The 17,194-nt window shown below is 40.9% G+C and overlaps 1 protein-coding gene and 1 long non-coding RNA gene across 2 annotated transcripts in view; one reads left to right on the top strand and one right to left on the bottom strand.

Annotated features, from left to right (window-relative positions):
- The window catches only part of KL (klotho), a 48,465-nt gene extending 46,099 nt beyond the window's left edge, over positions 1–2,366 (top strand). The window contains exon 5 of the mRNA XM_029936863.1: positions 226–2,366. Coding sequence (XP_029792723.1) covers positions 226–563 — 338 coding nt within the window. The 3' untranslated portion in view covers positions 564–2,366. The remainder of the gene's footprint in view (positions 1–225) is intronic.
- LOC115289574 lies at positions 1,159–14,948 on the bottom strand. The gene is made up of 5 exons (XR_003907688.1): positions 14,700–14,948; positions 13,185–13,882; positions 11,195–11,270; positions 7,678–7,887; positions 1,159–1,277 (listed from the first exon to the last, which is right to left on the bottom strand). It is a non-coding gene; the product is annotated as an uncharacterized LOC115289574 (long non-coding RNA).
- Between the last annotated feature and the right edge of the window lie 2,246 nt (positions 14,949–17,194).

The raw sequence follows: 17,194 nt of genomic DNA, 5'->3' as shown, positions 1-17,194 counted from the left end.
TACATCATAGTAGGTTTAACTATGTAAAACCTTCTATGTTAAATGTAGCTCAGTGTTTAATGCAGCTGAATGTATGTCCTCGCGTGAAAGAAGCTTTTTGTGATTAAACCTAATTTAGTTTTATTAAATGGTATTGAAATTTTCCCTGATGCACCAAGACTGTGTAAAAGTGAAGTGCTGTGTGCAAACAATTTTAATAACTACTTTGTCCTTTTGTTTTTCTAGCCTACATACTAGATGGTGTCAATCTTTGTGGATACTTTGCTTATTCATTCAACGATCGCACAGCTCCAAAGTTTGGCTTCTATCATTATGCTGCGAATCAGTTTGAGCCCAAACCGTCCATGAAACATTACAGGAAAATGATTGACAACAATGGCTTCCCAGGTGCTGAAACTCTGGGGAGATTCTGTCCAGAGGAATTCACCCTGTGCACCGATTGCAGCTTTTTTCATACCCGCAAATCTTTACTGGCTTTCATAGCGTTCCTACTTTTTGCTTTTATTATTTCTCTTTCTCTGATTTTTTACTACTCTAAGAAAGGCAGAAGAAGTTACAAGTAGTTCTGAACATTTTCCTATTCATTTATTTTGAAATGATTATGCACACACATCAGCTGTTAACCATTTGCACTTCTCAGTGTTGTAAAACTGTGAATTTCATTTATCTGACTTGTAGAAAAAAATTTTGTGGCATATGACAGAGGTTTGGAAATGAGCATAGGTGATTATAAAATGTGAATAGTGCCTAAAATGTGAATAGTGCCTGGATTTGTTCTCTCTTGGAGGGTGATCAAAAACTGAGGATGGTCATTTCTGCAACACGTTTTGTAACAAATGTATGGGAAGTGGGAACCATTCGGTAACATTTTTATAGAAACGGAACGGCAAGATCAGTGCCCATTCCTAAATGTAGTGTTTATCTTGCGGTAATAATTGCAAATGTGGGAATAAGACATTAAGTCCCAAGTAACCATCTCTACACTGCCATCATTTGCCTAATGGGCTCTGTCGAACCAAGTTTCCCTTAAAAAAAAATGGCAGAATATGGGAGAGATGACAGAGGGCGCTAGGCTGGAGCGTTCTTTTCAAAAGCAGTGTTTCTATCAAATGCTGCTACTATTAATTTACATATCCGGTTAATGAAGTACTCGGCAGAGCAAATGGTAGAATTTTATTGTATGTGACTCTCGAGGTGCTCTCCAGGCCCTGGGGTCCTTGAGGGTTTTGTGTCATTGGGTCCTCGTCAAGGGTCTGTACGTAGAGAGCTTTAAATGTCTGCAGAAAAATAAATATGAATCATGAGATGCTGGGTTCTTCGGGAAGCATAAACCGGTCGTGCAATGCATTATACTGCGTGGCTCTAGGGGGAGGAAAGGAGGAAAAAGTACTTACGACGAGCAACGCTATGATTAATTTGATTAGAAGCCGTTTGATTTTAGAGCATTCCTTGCAATGAATGATGTGACCTTTCCTGAGCGAATCAGAACAAAATAATCACTCATCCTATGAAGAGTGACTTCACTTGCTGTTCTTTAGAAAGTGCCCTGATTTCTTCGAATAGAGCTTTTAAAAATTCTTAATAGGTTCCAAAGCATTTGGTCTGATAACACTGGAAGATTTATTTCTGTGATTGCTGAGGTTTATTTTCTATTTTTGCTGCAACGTCTGTGGAACTAGCTTTGAAGCAGTTTTGCTTTGAACTTTCACACTGAAACATGCTACTGATTTCTAGAAAGGGCTAATGAGGAATTATCTTTTAATGCCCCTTAAACAAGGTGTATAATAAAGAGCTGTACTGTATTACGTATCATCTATACGGGTGGTATGATTTTTTTCCATGAAAGATAAGCTTTTCTTGATATTCTTTTAAAAATTGGACTTATTATTAAACTTGGAAAATAGAGAACAATAGTGTCTCTTATGTATATATTTTTTCTGATTATAAGAGTAATATATATTCATTGTAAAAATTTTAAAAAAAGAGAAAAAATTACCTGTCATCTCCTTAAGGTAGCCACTATTGCCATAGCCTGTGTATTTGCTTTTACATAATTAGAGTCAGATCATATTGTAAATAGTTGTGTATCTTTATAAATTTTTATTGTGTTTCTTTTGTAAGTAGTCTTCAAAAACATGGTTTCTAATAATTGTAGAGTAATTCCACTATATGAATTTATCACAAGTTATTTAACCATTAATATCCATTGAACTAGTTTTTTATTGTTAATTACTGTTAAGTAATGTTGTTTAAAAGTTTCTTGCTACCATATTAATTTTCATTCCCTGGAGTGTAGAGAGAAGTAATTCTGTCCCTTGATGAATATTGTAATAAAGCTGCCTGCAACTGTGCTTCTTTCATAATCATATGATGACTGCTGGATAAATTAAAAAAAATTTTTTTTTGAGTTGATGGAACTACATAGGCTATGCACCATGAAAAAACGGGGGTCCTACAGCCAGGTTGGGAGACAGGACGGGATGGTGGGTGCCTCACGCTCATCCCTGTGTTTGAGCAGAGACTTTCAGACACTGAGAAAGCAAAATAGAAGAGCTGAAAGAGACAAAAGAGATGCTAAAGCCTCAAAGAGAAATGACATCTCAAAACCACCCATAGTGAGAACTGCATGTTAACGTTGAGGCCCCAAGCTCTTCAGGGGGAGGTCAGTGGCTCCCACCAGCCAATGTGAAAGGAGCGAGTGTCAGTCTAAACCTAGGGAGAGGGGAGGGGCAGGAAGGAGGGGAGACGGGGTCAGGGGTGGGACTTCCTGTCAGAGCACCACCCTTCTTCCACATCAGTTCTGATATTTTACTCACTAATGCTGGGCACTTGCCACTTTGGTTTTATTTTATTTATTTTATTTTATTTATTTTATTTTATTTTATTTTTATTTTATTTTATTTTATTTTATTTTATTTTTAATGTAGCAGCTGTTCCCCTTGAACTCCTACACTTCTCATTAGATTGTGGGGTAGTGCTCGCTTAGTTCGGCAGCACATACACTAAAATAGGTTGGGGGGTTATTTCTGCAAGGGCATTAGGTGGTACTGTGGTTTTCAGAGGCCTCTGGTCTAATTTCTGCCACACTTGTATTTGCCCTGCCTTCGCAGTTCCTTCTGCGGACCGAGGTGTACCCCTTGCACTTAGGCCCAGTTCCTTTTGCCTGGGTTTGCAAGGATGGTTTTTCAGATTCATTAAGGACACTTTCCCATTTATTTTCATCTTTCACATACAATAATTAGAATCTATTAATGTCTTGGGAGCTTTTCCTTTATACTATTTATACCAATGCTGTCCAACACAGAGATTATGTAAGTGCATGTTTTAAATTTTCTAGTAGGCACATTAAAAAAATTAAAAAGTGTAGAAGGAATAAAGCTTGATGGTATACATTATGTTTCCCATATCATCAAATATTAACTTCAACAGGTAATCAGTATAAAAATGATTAAGATTTTTACATACCTTTATTTAATGCTAAGTCTTAGAAATCTGGTGTGTGTTTTACAAGTATGGCACACCTTGTGCTCAGTGGGGTAAGCCAGACTGTAAGTGCTCAGTAGCCACATGTGGCTTAATGGCTGTTCCGTTGGACAGTGCAGGTCTAGAAAGAAAGCCTTGTACTGCTAAGTCAATTAATAGCACAATTAAGATATTTAACAAATTTGAAGAACAAACTTTTTTCAAGATTCTTTCAATATGTACAGTTCCATGGAAATAAACTGGCAAGTAGATTTACAATTAAGCTAAGCTACTGACTAAAACAAACATTTTTAAACATCTATGTGGAAGGGAAAATTCTGTAACTCATTCTGAATGTTGCAGTAATTCAGGTGGTGGAATTAAACTGCTCTTGTTTCTACATAAATCTACAATTCCATTTTTTTCTCCCATTCAAATTGCCTGTTTCGGAATGAATAGACCAATTACATTGTCCTGTATTATCTCCATTTAATATTTAATATTGAACAAGGCTGCTTGAAATTTCTGTCTGGGAAGGAGAATGTTAATTTAGATGGACCAACCTTGACAGAGAGCCTCGGTGCTAGAGGGAAAGCGGAGGCCATGTCTTTTTGTGCTTTGTTTTGATATTTAGTATTTAGCCCAGAGTCTCCTACAAAATATTGTTCAGTAAATGTTGATTAGTTGAATAAATGTATGAGGGAGTGATGGAATACATGAATTAGCAGAATTAGCTCCCTGACATCACCTTTGTCCAGAGACACATTTAATAAAGACTGACTGTCAAGAATCCGAAGCTGCTGTGAGTTAGATGTCACATGGCATCAACTCTGTGTGTCCACAGGAAGGAACACAAGCTCCCGTGTGACCACCTTCGATGAGCTTTCTAGGTAACAAGGCAGAAACCCAGCTTTCCTTAGTTATCTCCCCTAGACCAATCACAAAGTGAGAGGAGGATTATAACTGGTTTTCTTTGTTGTTCCACTGTTATAGGGTTAAGTTCTTTATATGCAAATACCAGGGAATTCCTCTTCTAGAAGGAATTCCTTTATGGCAGCTTGAAATACTTACAATTTCCAAGAGCATGTTGCTTTTTTCTCAGATGTATTACGTCTTCCCCTTTTTATAACCATTAAATATTGTTAGAGTTTGGTTGTTGCAGTGCATTTCCTGGGACATTTTTGTTTCATGCATTAGTGGTAAATACTCATTGTTAGATATCAAGGAAAAAGAGGTCAAGAAAAACCACAAGGAACCTTGAGTAAAGGGTGGAAACACTATACTGCCTGTGATAGGACACCTACAATAAGGTGAAATTTGTTTTGTGATGTAATTGCTACAAACCAGAAAAGGCTTGGTGACTGAGGTTCCAGCCTTTGTTTTAGAAATAGATCAGAGAAGAAAATAGATTAGAGAAGAAAAACAATTTCAACCTACCTATTAATTGAGGCAGAAAGGCAGAGAGAAAAGAGTTAGCAGACCTATCTTCAAAATGTCCCTGAGCCTCAATTTCTTCATCTTTGAAATGGGAATAATGTCTACAATGGCACAGTCCTGAATATACTAAGCATTCAATAAATAAAGGACCTCCCCCAGACATGATTTTCTGGATTCATTCCACTTATGTTTAATGTGCATAAGATTTTTTGTTAATCAGATATTCAGAGCTCCGTAACATAAAACCAGGTGCTATGACAGCTAATACACTTCACCCTGAAGTCCCTTCATTATTTTATCTGTGCCATTGAATAGACATTATCCTAGAATGCCCATGGGTAAAACCAAACTAAAAATATCAGTCCCCACAGTTACTTAATAATACCAGATTATTTTCTTGGATCTGAATTTTATGAATGTTGAATTGATAGAATCCTGAAGATAATTTGGCAGAAGATGTTTCTATATCAGTATGTTCTACCATCTGCTCTTTTGAAACCATCTAATGACACAGACAAAAACTCAAATTTGTATATTGTTATTGAATTGGTAAATAATTGAAGGCCCATTAACTAAATTTTTATGTGACTCAAAAATCCTTGGTAGAGTTTCTAATTTTGGTTATAATCTTTCCATATGCTTATTTTATGGTAAAAACGAATTAACTTTAATGAGCTTATTCATTTTTTATAAATTATTTGCAGCGGAAACATTGCTCCTTAATAAATTACTAGAATAAGCAAATATTTTTTTCTGTTTAAAGTCTCAATCGATTAGCTTATAAATTTGGGGTTCCTTTCAATATTATAGTAGCTATTGTCTAATGATGACCTTAAGCATAAACGGTGTCTAAGGCATTTCTACCTGCTTTGATCTCTAGCGGCATGTGAATGAAAGCTTTGGCTAATTTAGTTCCAGGTTATCAGACTACAAGTTCTATAGTGTTTCAAGTCTATGCTGTTGCATTTAAGACATGAAGGTTTTATCACTTTTTTTTTTCACTTTAAATGATAGGTATTATGAGTCTCCAGTAAGTAGCCAAGGCTTCAAAATATAGCATTATCAATAGACAGGCAGGAGTGGTAAGCCACAGAGCAGCAAAACAGATATAATTAGAAAAAGATTGGTGGGTCAGGTGAAAATTTTCTGTTAGTAAAAGATGACAGATGAGAAATGAACATGATTTTAGTCTAAATTGTATCACTGTAAAATGCCCTGATTCCATCTCTGCCTTCCCGCAGACCTAACAACCCACCGAAACACACACAGTGAGGGTGACTCAGCCATCAGACCGACAATACCAGTGCTGCAGGATTCTGGCGGTATTCCCCTTGGGAGGAAGGAAAGAGACAAGGGAAACCAGAAAGCATGGAAGGGCCTGCGGGATTGGGGAGAGCCCAGGAAAGAAATATAGGAAACAATGACAGAATTCTTCCATATGGAAGACTAGAGTGGGCAAAGGTTGGATATTTCGCTTCTACCAGGTCAGTTAAGCGTTGATAATACCCAAGTAGGTTGGGCCCTGGTTAGCCGGTTTTTCATGAAGGCAGGACTTAAACAGAGTGCTCTCAGGGACCTGGCTGGCTCATCCATAGAGCATGAGACTCTTGTCCTCTGAGTTGCGAGTTTTGTTTTGTTTTAATTTTTTAAAAATGTTTATTTTTGAGAAAGAGAGTCAGAGCACAAGAGGTAAAGGAGCAGAGAGAGAGGTAGACACAGAATCCAAAGCAGGATTCACGCCCTGAACGGTCAGCACAGAGCCCGACGTGGGGCTCAAACCCACGAACTGTGAGATCATGACCTGAGCTGAAGTCAGACACTTAACTGACTGAGCCACCCAGGCGCCCTCTGGGGTTGTGCATTTGAGCCCCATGTTGCTCGTAGAATTTACCTCCAACAAAGAAATAAAGTGCTCTGGTGTATTCCAAGACGGTTCTTTCTTCTCTCCCTTTGTCAGAAACGTGAGGGGATTTTTCTCCAACATTACTTGACAACAAAATACAATCTATGAGAACTTGGTAGAGCTCCTGGAGTAAATCTCACAAGCTGTGCACCTCCCCACACTGCCATTGAAATGCCCAAGATTTCAATATCCCCCCAAAACCAGAAACCGCCAGGGAGATCGAGTCACACATGTAAAAGCAAAGGGCATTTATTATTACGGCTTAGGCTCGCCGGGCCTAAGCTCGGTCTCACAGCCTTCACCAACGCAGTGGATCCGTGCTGAGAGCCCCGAACAAGGACTGAGTAGGGTTTTTATGGGGTTTAGGAAGGGGGAGTGACAAGAAATCGTGACATCCAATCATCATTGTATAACAGCATTGGCAGTAACTCTAACCATACACATCGTCCAGGGTGTTCGTTACTTTTGGCGGGACCCAATTACAACATTTAGGGTATCTTTGAAGTCAACCAATTACAGAGCGAGTTCAGGGTCTGGTTTGGTGACTATCGGGTTAACTTTAACACTAGGTAACAGGGTCCTATCTAAAGTTCCCATCTGCAGGTCTCACCCTTAGGAATGTGGGGAGAGGTAGCTAGGCTTTCCTGATTGGATACCGCAAAGTGGTCTCTTTTGCCCTGGGTAATGTATAACCACCTAATGGTTCCGGAGAGACTGACCTTAAACCTTTTAGCTTAGAGGGGAAACAAAGCCTGTCATGGCGTCTGTTTGGTTCAGACTCATGTTCTTACACCATGACTGGGTCTCCTTAGAGTTTTTTTTTTTTTATCTGCGAGTTGTCTACACTGAGCCTTCAGCAATTCACGAATTCCTACCCCAGCACTGGTTCCTGAGGTCATTCCCACTGGTGTCTCTCCTTGGGTACATTGCGGCTCCCTATGTTTGCCTCTCTCTCCATTTTGGGGGCAGCAATTTGCTGTGTGTCTTTTCCTCTCTGACAGATCCAAGAAGAGTTGCTGATTTTTCAGTCTGTTCAGCTTTTTACTTGTTGTCAGGATGGTGAGGTGACTTCCCTCCCAGCACCTCTACAGAGATAGAAAAAAAAGGGTAGAGTTAAGGAAATGCTGCCATGTTTATCAAGCAGACTGGGGGCAGGGGTTATCATCAGCCCCATTGTGATGCAACATACTTACAAAATATAGTCTCTATCATCTCAGTGGTCTCTCCAGCCTTGGTCAGGAAAGCACAAATACACAAAAAACACCAAGGATCATCACTGGTCATGTGACGGACATATGAACAATTGAATCTGGGATTCTCCGACCTCGTCCTAAAAGCTTGGACGACATTGTCATCACTGCAGTGACTTTGTTAGAGGGAGGTGGAGTCACTACCTGTGTGATGCATGCATGACTGGCACTGCTATTTTTGAAAGCCTTTATGAATATTGTGCTAGCACAAGAATTTATATTTTTATTCATGATATTTTGGACTACAAATGACAAGTGTTTTATTTCTGGCTACAGTTCCACAAGGACAATCTCATAAAAAAGACAAGAATTTGTCTTGAACAAACAGTGTTTCAGTGCACTCACGGTGAATGTCTCTTGTTGGGTATCTCTGTAGTCTTCAACCAGGTATGTCTGAAGAGGAATATTCATTTTCTTTCCTTTCAAACTAGCTTTTCTTTCTGTTTCCTTCATTTCCTCCCCTCCTCCTCCGCCCCGTCCTCCCTGGGGGGCATTTAGCATGAAATTCTATGGATTCTTTTCACTCTGATGTTTCTAGCATCCACCAGGCATCTGAATGTTTGCTGAAGTTGTCCCCTTTGAACTCTCTGCTTAGACTTTTCCAGAAGCCCTAAATGGTTTTCTGGCTTGTGTCCATTCTGCACATCAAACTCCATTTTGATTCAGTTCACTTCTCTCTTCAAGTGTTTACAGTGGGCGTCCTGGTTCCTCACCATCCGCTGGCCTTTGCTCTAAATCTCCCTCTGGCTTGGTGATCCGAAACCTGGCTGCACACTGGGATCCGCACCTCCTGCCAGGATTAGTGTGATTCTCTAATCTCTGCCCTCAGATTTGAAAGTGCTCTGAGGCACCTGTCATTCTCTAGAATGACCATTAATTAGTGAATAAGCACTTCCTGTATGAATGCTTGATGAAAAAGGGGTAGAAACTTATTACAGGTGGTTCTTTAAAAAAATTTTTTTTCAATTTTTATTTTTGAGACAGAGAGAGACAGAGCCTAAGTGGGGGAGGGGCAGAGAGAGGGAGACACAGAATCTGAAGCAGGCTCCAGGCTCTGAGCTGTCAGCACAGAGCCCAACGTGGGGCTTGAACCCTCGAACCGTGAGATCATGACCTGAGCCCAAGTCAGACACTTAACCAACTGAGCCACCCAGGCGCCCCCACAGGTGGTTCTTTAAGAAGAGTTAACTTTTTTTTCCCTAGTTACTGAGGCTTAGTTGACTTTTGTTACCTGGAGTTTTGCCAGTCAGACTTCTAGTCAACAGCATTTGTGATGATAATTGGAGTTCACAGGGATCGCCCTGGGGCTGGACACCATCTTGAACTGCCTCTCAGTCATTTAAGAGAAGATCATATTAAGATGTTTGCTTCTAGTTAGCAGATTCATTATATGTATCATCATGGATTATCCATCATAAAATAATTAAAATACAGTAAAAGTTATGATATGACACTGAACATTAATTTTCCTTTGATAATCAGTTCATTCAACAAATAATTAGCGCACACTTAATATGTGCAAGTTAATATCGTTATTATGCAGGAATATTCTACTTCGGTCAATTTATGTATATCTCAAATGCCCTGTCAGTGCCTGACTGTAATCGCCATACAGTGTGATATTTTATCATGTTTTGCCAGTAGACGTATAGCGAAATATGGCTCTTTAAAATAGTGCATTTTGTAGAGCAATGACTAAAAAGTCACCTGTGAAGCAAAGTTCTATAAATCAAATCCGGTTCTATGGTTTATCTGCAAGGTACCTTCGAGCAGGGTGGCTGTCTATCGAACCTAACTGGTAACTCTGGCCTCTGCAATGGTGTCAGTAGCCCCTCTCCCCACGACTGCGCAGTCGGGGAGAGACGGAGTAGTAGGCATGCAGATTCTAACCGGATGATTCAGGTAGTGGTTCTCAAGCCTCGCTGCACACTGGGATCACCTAGGGAGTTTAAAAAACCACTGATGCCTGGTCCCACTTGCAGGGATTCTGACTTGGTGGGTGTGGGATGCTGCCCTGTGCGTCTTTTTCATGGCTCTAGGCACACTGGATGGGCTCTTCAGCCTCTCCCAGGTGACCGTGGCCCTGGGTACAGGAACACTTCCTTTACCTAGTAGCTCAGGTGAGGCAGTGGTTTTTTGCTGTTGCTACTCCCTGAGTTCTCTCTCTGTCCTTGTTGGCTTCTCAATCCTTCCACCGCACCTGTAACCAACTCTCTGTGCAACATCCTGTCTTTTGTAAAATCTCAAAGTCGTTCCTCTTCCTTGTTCTGGTTCTCAGAACTTGGAACTTGACTGAGATGGCCGGCAGTGAAGACAGTGAAAACCGCTAAGTAAGCATAGGATGAGACACCCTTGGACAGCCAATCCTAGTCCTGCCTTGGGGGGGGGGGGGGGGGGAGCCGAAGAAGCCCAGGCAAATGGGGATGGGGGAGTGGGAAGGACACAAGTTTGGTGACCATTTCCAGATCATTCTTTTAGTAGTACACACGCCTTGCAGATATTCTATAACACAGATCTCATAGGAGAATTTCATGAAATGTTCTAATTTCATCATTTTCTGATGATTTAATTTCTTTGTCATAGGTCACATTTTTATTTTGTAAAGTCTATAGGGAAGAAATTAATTTTTTACATAATGCCTATCTATTGGTATATAGGGTTGACTAGTTATAATCTTTTAGTCCATATTAAAGTGGAAGAGACCCGAACGTGAATTTCTTTTTACATTTGTGATTCCTTTTTTACCAAACCCTGCTCTTGGCTTATGCTTCAAATTCATGACCAACCATAAGGTAGGTTTGGAAAGCCTCATCCCAGTTAAAAAAAATCAACCTCAACACTGCCTGTTTTGTCCTGTGTAAGTGGGAGTGCTCTGCTCTGTGTTACCTGTGTTGTCCCGCTGGGGCTCCGCTGCAGTGCGAACAAGAGAAATCCGAGGAATCAGATGAAAGCCACGTGTATTTGCTGGTTGTAAACACGGACATTCAAGCCTTACTTTCAAGGAAGTCTGAGGCTGATCATATGCAGACCCACAGCCTTTTCTACACACACACACACACACACACACACACACTCACACACACACACACACATACACACACACACACTCACACATAACTGCCACACCCCCAGCGGGACTTACAGCAGTCTTCATCCAACTGTACTTTGTGAAATGGCTTTACTGAACTGGACTCTTTCTGCTCCTTTGTGGACTCCTTCTGAAAGCAGTAGTGAACAATTACATTTTACACGAAAAAATTGTTAGTCAAAGCTAGCATTTTTGTTTTCTCAAAAACATCATCACTATAAGCAGAGAGTGAACACCGTTTACCTATGTTTACCTATAAGTGATTAATAATAAACATTCATCATGCCCCATCTTTAAAGGTGTGCTATTATCCCATTTTACAGATGAGAAAACTGGGGCTTACAAAGGTTCATGGCATGCTAAAGGCTCAGAGCAGAGGAGTGGAGGCAAGAGTGGGATCCGAGCAGGCAGGACGGCTCCAGGACTTGCACTCTGGATTTATGTCCATCACATTTTAAATGGCTGGATGAATGCAAAGCTTCTCTAAGCCTGAGCTAATCAGTCCTGGGAAAATTAGAGTCTCAGAAAGACCCAGCAACGAATTTAAGTCATTAGTGACTATTTAAGGTTAGGTTCACATTGTTTGCCTAGGAAAGGCAGCCACCTGATTTATAAGAAGAGAGACAGTTGCTTCTGGGAGAGCTGCAGAAGGCCTCTAGAAGGAGAGACTGTAAACGACAGATTTATGACAAACTACTTACGAGATTGGCAATAAAAAGTGCATGAAACTCTCCAGCCTAAACCAGCAGCGGGTGGGAAACCGGAAATTACGGTTGCTATGTGCCTGGGAGCCAGGGCCCCAGGTTGAGAAGGACTCTGTGCCTGGGTTAATGTTCTTCTGTGACTGTCTGGAAATTCTTCATCCACGTCTATCTTTGCATTGGTGTTTTGTGATGATGTCCAGGGGCCAGTGCAGTATGCGCGTGGATGACGCACCAGGGAGCCGCCCGCGTGTGGGCGTCAGTGGTTCGGCTCAGCCCACGCAGCAGTTGGCTCAGACCTTCCCATGCTCAGCCTTCCCGAGGGTGTGGCTAGGACAGAATCTGGATCCGGATAGGTGGTGGCAATGGTGGCCGCGGAAGTGGCCATCCCAGCTCCCCAAGTTCAAGGAAACGTCAGAGGAAACATTGAAATAATATTGTATAAATTCGCATGTAAAGTTACACTTACCTGAAACCCATTTGTACAGATAGCTAAACCTTTTAGAAAAAATTATTCTGTGACCATCATCAGTTCTACATGTAATAAAATGTATATTTTGATATAGTTTATTAGAATGTATCCTCATATAATATCCCCAAATAATCCCAACAATGTTGTCACAGCATGTAAAATAGCTCCAGCAACAGATGCATATGCAGAAAGATCCTTCTCAAAATTAAAAAGTATAAATTTTTTTTTTGTAATCTTGTAAGAGCGACCAACATTGTTTTAAATCAATAGCTATTAAAAATAAAGTGGAGGGGCACCCGGTGGCTCAGTTGGTTAAGCGACTGACTTCTGCTCAGGTCATGGTTTCATGGCTTATAGGTTTGAGTCCTGCGTTGGGCTCTGTGCTGACAGCTCAGAGCCTGGAGCCTGCTTTGGATTCTGTGTCTCCCTCTCTCTGCTCTTCCCCGGCTCACACCCTTCACCTTCAAAAATAAATAAGCATTTAAAAAAAGTTTTAAAAACATAAAGTTGCTAGAAGCATAGATTTTGATGTTCTAAGAAATTTGCCAAAAAGCCAGAAAAATCATATGGTCAATCGAGATATCACTTTAATAAAGTATAATCATTATTACATTATATAAAATGATGATACCAAAATATTATTTTGCAAATTTGCGAGTTTATGTTGTTACCTGTGCATCACTATTACTCCTCTTACTCTTTTTTAGGTGACAAAAAATTTTTGAAGGAAAACTTCTTATATTTTAGTACCTTTGGTAGCACTTTTCCCTGCTCTTTCCACGGGGACTTTCATTTTCGTTTTGCATGGGGTCCTCTACGTTAGGTATCTGGCCCTGCTCCTAGAAGAAATAAGGAGGATGAGGTTCCTTACCAAGAGTCCAAGTTTCATGTTTATCCCTGATGAAAACTGCAGCCGCGAGCAGCGGAGCGGTCAGCTCAGGGCTGGGGTGCTGTGAGCGCGGAGTCAGGGGCTACCTTCTCAGGTCTGGCGGGGCGAGACCCCTTCGGAGCTGGCTCGCTTTCTCTGGTCGCCAAAGTAGCACGTTAGGTATCAGACAGCATGAGGGGCAGAGACACTAGAGGAGAATGGATTGTTTCTTTCCTTAGTCACTCCTCTTGTGAAAAGTACTGTATGTTTTATGTCTCTTTTTATTCTCATCTTCTCCTCTTCCCGGAATTAGAGCTGGTTCCACAGGGAGAGGGAGGCGGCGGTGCAGTGTGGGGTCCGCAGCGCTGGGCCGGAGAGCCAGATGTGGGCCCGCTTTGCCTTTGTTTGCAGTGAGACCTTTAGAGACTACTCAGGTCTTTACTTCTTCGTTAGTGAGGAATGCAGTGGCAGCTGGTGCATCTTAGTGACACTGCTTTGTGTCATCAGAGCAAATGTCCACAATGGGAGAAAGGCAAACAACATGGTAGGGTTATGACAAAAGGGATAGGTCAGTAGATGCCCTGACGATCTTGGGGACCTGCAGGGTTCTGCAGAGCACTCTTGGAGGAACTGTTTGTGGCATCATTTGAGGATGGTAGCAGCTGGACCTAAGCCCCAGGGTTCGGAGGAGACCCAGCAGCCTGAGAGAGGACAAACCAGCAGAACACACAGGACAAGCCATTAAATGAAAGATTAAAGTTTGAACCAAAATATGGAAATATGTCAACATAGTCAGTTCTGCTTTGTAAAGACTTTCTGCATGATTTTGGAACCAAAACTGCAAGCAAATGAATTGGAGGCAAGTCGTGGCCACTACTGAGACTGTAAGTGACCTGGAAATTCAACTGGAAGTAGTATCTTAAAACACAGAACAAGGTCGAGATAATCAGGAGAAAAAAAAACCTAGATTGTTGGCAGATATATCTGTAAGAATTAGCATATGGTAAAATAAGATTTAGAGAAGAGAAAAGGAACAGATGGAGAAGAGGCAATAATTAAACTAATGAAAGAAGAAAATGTCCTCAAGATTAAGAAAGACCTGAATGTGCAAACTGAACCTATTCACAGAGTTCCAAGCAGAAGGGATGAGGAAAAAACAGTCACCAGAGCTTGTCCAGAAAATTCTTAAACTCCAAGAATGGAGAGGGACCATTACCAACTTCTAGGCAGAAATAACGGGTTGGTTAAAGAATCAATGCCATTCAATGTTTCATATGCAACACCTTAATTTTTTTTTAATATTCATTTATTTTTCAGAAAGAGAGAGACAGAAACAGAGCATGAGTGGGGGAGGGGCAAAGAGAGGAAAAGACACAGAATTCGAAGCAGGCTCCAGGCTCGAGCTGTCAGCACAGAGCCTGACACAGGGCTTGAACCCACGAACCACAAGATCATGACCTGAGCTGAAGTCAGATACTTAAATGACTGAGCCCCCCAGGCGCCTCTCACATGCAATACCTTAAACAGAAGATGGCGGGTGCTATCTGACCACTGAGAGAAAAATTTGCCATCCGAGAGCCTTTCTTCTCTGCGCATGTCAGTCATCTTGCAGGATGGAGATAAAGGCAAGTGTGCTGTGATCCAGCGTATCAGCTGTGTGTCTGGGACTCTCGAAGACACTACTGGGGGTGGATAGAGCAGGCAAACCTCTTCCCACCACCTGTACCGCCACTGAGGGTACCAGAGCATGGGAAGGAAGAGAAGCAGCAGTCAGCAATTTGTGCACAGTGAAACCCAGATGGACAGCAAGAGACCAGGATTGTATACTAGCAACCCCAGATAAGAATTCTTAAAATAGAAAGGAACTTTGTAAGGGTAATTCTAAGAATAATCTGGAACTAAAAGTGCTGAACTATTTAAGGGAAATCTAGGAGCTAGGGGTGAAGGAGGAGAAAAGCAATGAAGCAAAGCATTACCAAGATTTTATCTTGGTCTGGATAAGGGTGGAGTTAGGAATAAAAATGAAAACATTCTTAAGAGACTGATCTCACTAGTATAGACTATCTTGGTAAAGGAATAAATTATATCTTGTGGGGTTTTTAAAAAGAAAATTACAGAAATGTATGTTTTGTTCTGAGCCTGTAGAGAGAGGAAGGAAACATTTATGGAATAGAAACTTCCAGTAGAACAACAGTCTTAACAAAATGAAAAAGACAATGAAAGGAAATTTATGAAAACCAGCAAAAAATAGCAAAAGGAAAAGGAGACAACAAAGTAAACCAAACTGAATACAAAGTGAGCGTAACATGGAAGGGATAAAGTAAAGCACAAAAAGCAGCGTGAGGTCATAAAAAAAATAGGAGTCTGAGAAATACTCACAACAGGAGAAGCCTGAGGAACATGACAATTACATGAAATGTGGTATCCTGGACAGAGAACAGACGTTTGGTAAAAAACTCAGAAAATCTGCTTCAGTTTTCAGCTTCAAGAACAAGTGGAATTCAAGGCCACAGCAGGTCTGACGACCCTGAGGAATGGCACTGCGACTGGGCCTCTGACTCAGACTTTACCTGAGACGGATAGGCTCTTGGGAGCCAGCACATTCTTCCCCCTCAAGCTTTCAACTCTGCTGTTTTCCTTGCGTGTCTGCTTCATCGTCCTTGGATGAGGCGACCTGGGCTTCCAGCCCCTGGTGGAAATTACCAGTCCCCCGTGAATAGACCATTCATTCAGATAAGAAACACTTAACTGCATGCCTACTATGTGCCGGGCACTCACCATGTTCAGCTGACATTTTGAGGATAAGATAAAGCAACGTTATTCCATCCTCATGGAACTTACTTAGTGGGGGAAGTCTTCTTACTTTATTATGCAAACAACTCTATAATTACAAATAAGAAACGTGCAAAGGACAAAATGTTCTATGGATTGTGAGACTGTTTCCCCAACTTAGTTTAGAGTATGAAGGAGGACTTCCTGGGGGAAGTGACATGAAACTGAGACCTAAGTGTTTCCTAGCCCCCGAGGACAGGTGTGATGAAGAGAGCTCCAGAACAGTTTGGAGATGGGCAGAGGGAGAGGTGGAAAGTGGACCTATTTATCCCAAGCCTATAGCTGGAGTCCATTTCAAGGTGCATTCACAATTTTTCTATTTATTAAACATAAATCTTTTTATTTACTGACTTCCAAAGAACACGCATTTAAAAAAAAATCCATGCATTACTTATAAAAATAGTTGATCATGTACTTGACCACACAGAAAACCTTAATCTCCAAAAGGTAATTCAGAAAACTAAAAAACACTGATGATCTCTGAGGAAAATATAAATTATTAATATTGAAGTAGAAGTAGAGACCTTGAATTAGACCAAGCATCATAGAAGAGATGATAAAGGTGATTAAAAATGTATTATTGAAAAAGTTAACAGAATGTGATGATTTCATAGCTGAACACTAACGTTAAAGGGCAAGCCATTCTGAGCCATTTACGACGAGAGCAGAAGACAGTTCTCACTGTCTTGGTAAAAGCAATCCTGTTCCTATAACCTGATAAAGTTACTGCAAAAAGATTGATATCACTCTACTTAGATGCAAAATATTTTCAGTGTGATATTAACCACAGTAACCCAGCAATATGTTAACAGACTAAGAAACTACAGCCTCATAGAGTGAATTGCAAGAATGAAGTGTAGGTATTAGGAAATCAGGGATTGTAATTTATTAAATCAACATATTAAAGCCAAAAAAATAAGTGAACATGCCAAAAGATGCTGATAAACATATAATAGGCATTCAGTAGTTCTTTTTTTAAGTTTATTTATTTATTCTGAGAGTGACAGAGACAGCACAAGTGGGGAAGGGGCAGATAGAGAGGGAGAGAGGGAGAATCCCAAGCAGGTTCCACACTGTCAGCACAGAGACTGATGTGGTGCTCAAACCCAGGAAGCCAGGAGATCATGACTGGTGCCCAACCACATGAGCCACCCAGGAGCCCTAGGAGTTATTGTTAATAA

Source organism: Suricata suricatta, chromosome 4 (genome assembly GCF_006229205.1).
Source record: "Suricata suricatta isolate VVHF042 chromosome 4, meerkat_22Aug2017_6uvM2_HiC, whole genome shotgun sequence".
NCBI lineage: Eukaryota > Metazoa > Chordata > Mammalia > Carnivora > Herpestidae > Suricata > Suricata suricatta.
Note: the sequence above shows the minus strand (reverse complement) of the source record. Positions and strands in the feature narration are given on the sequence as shown.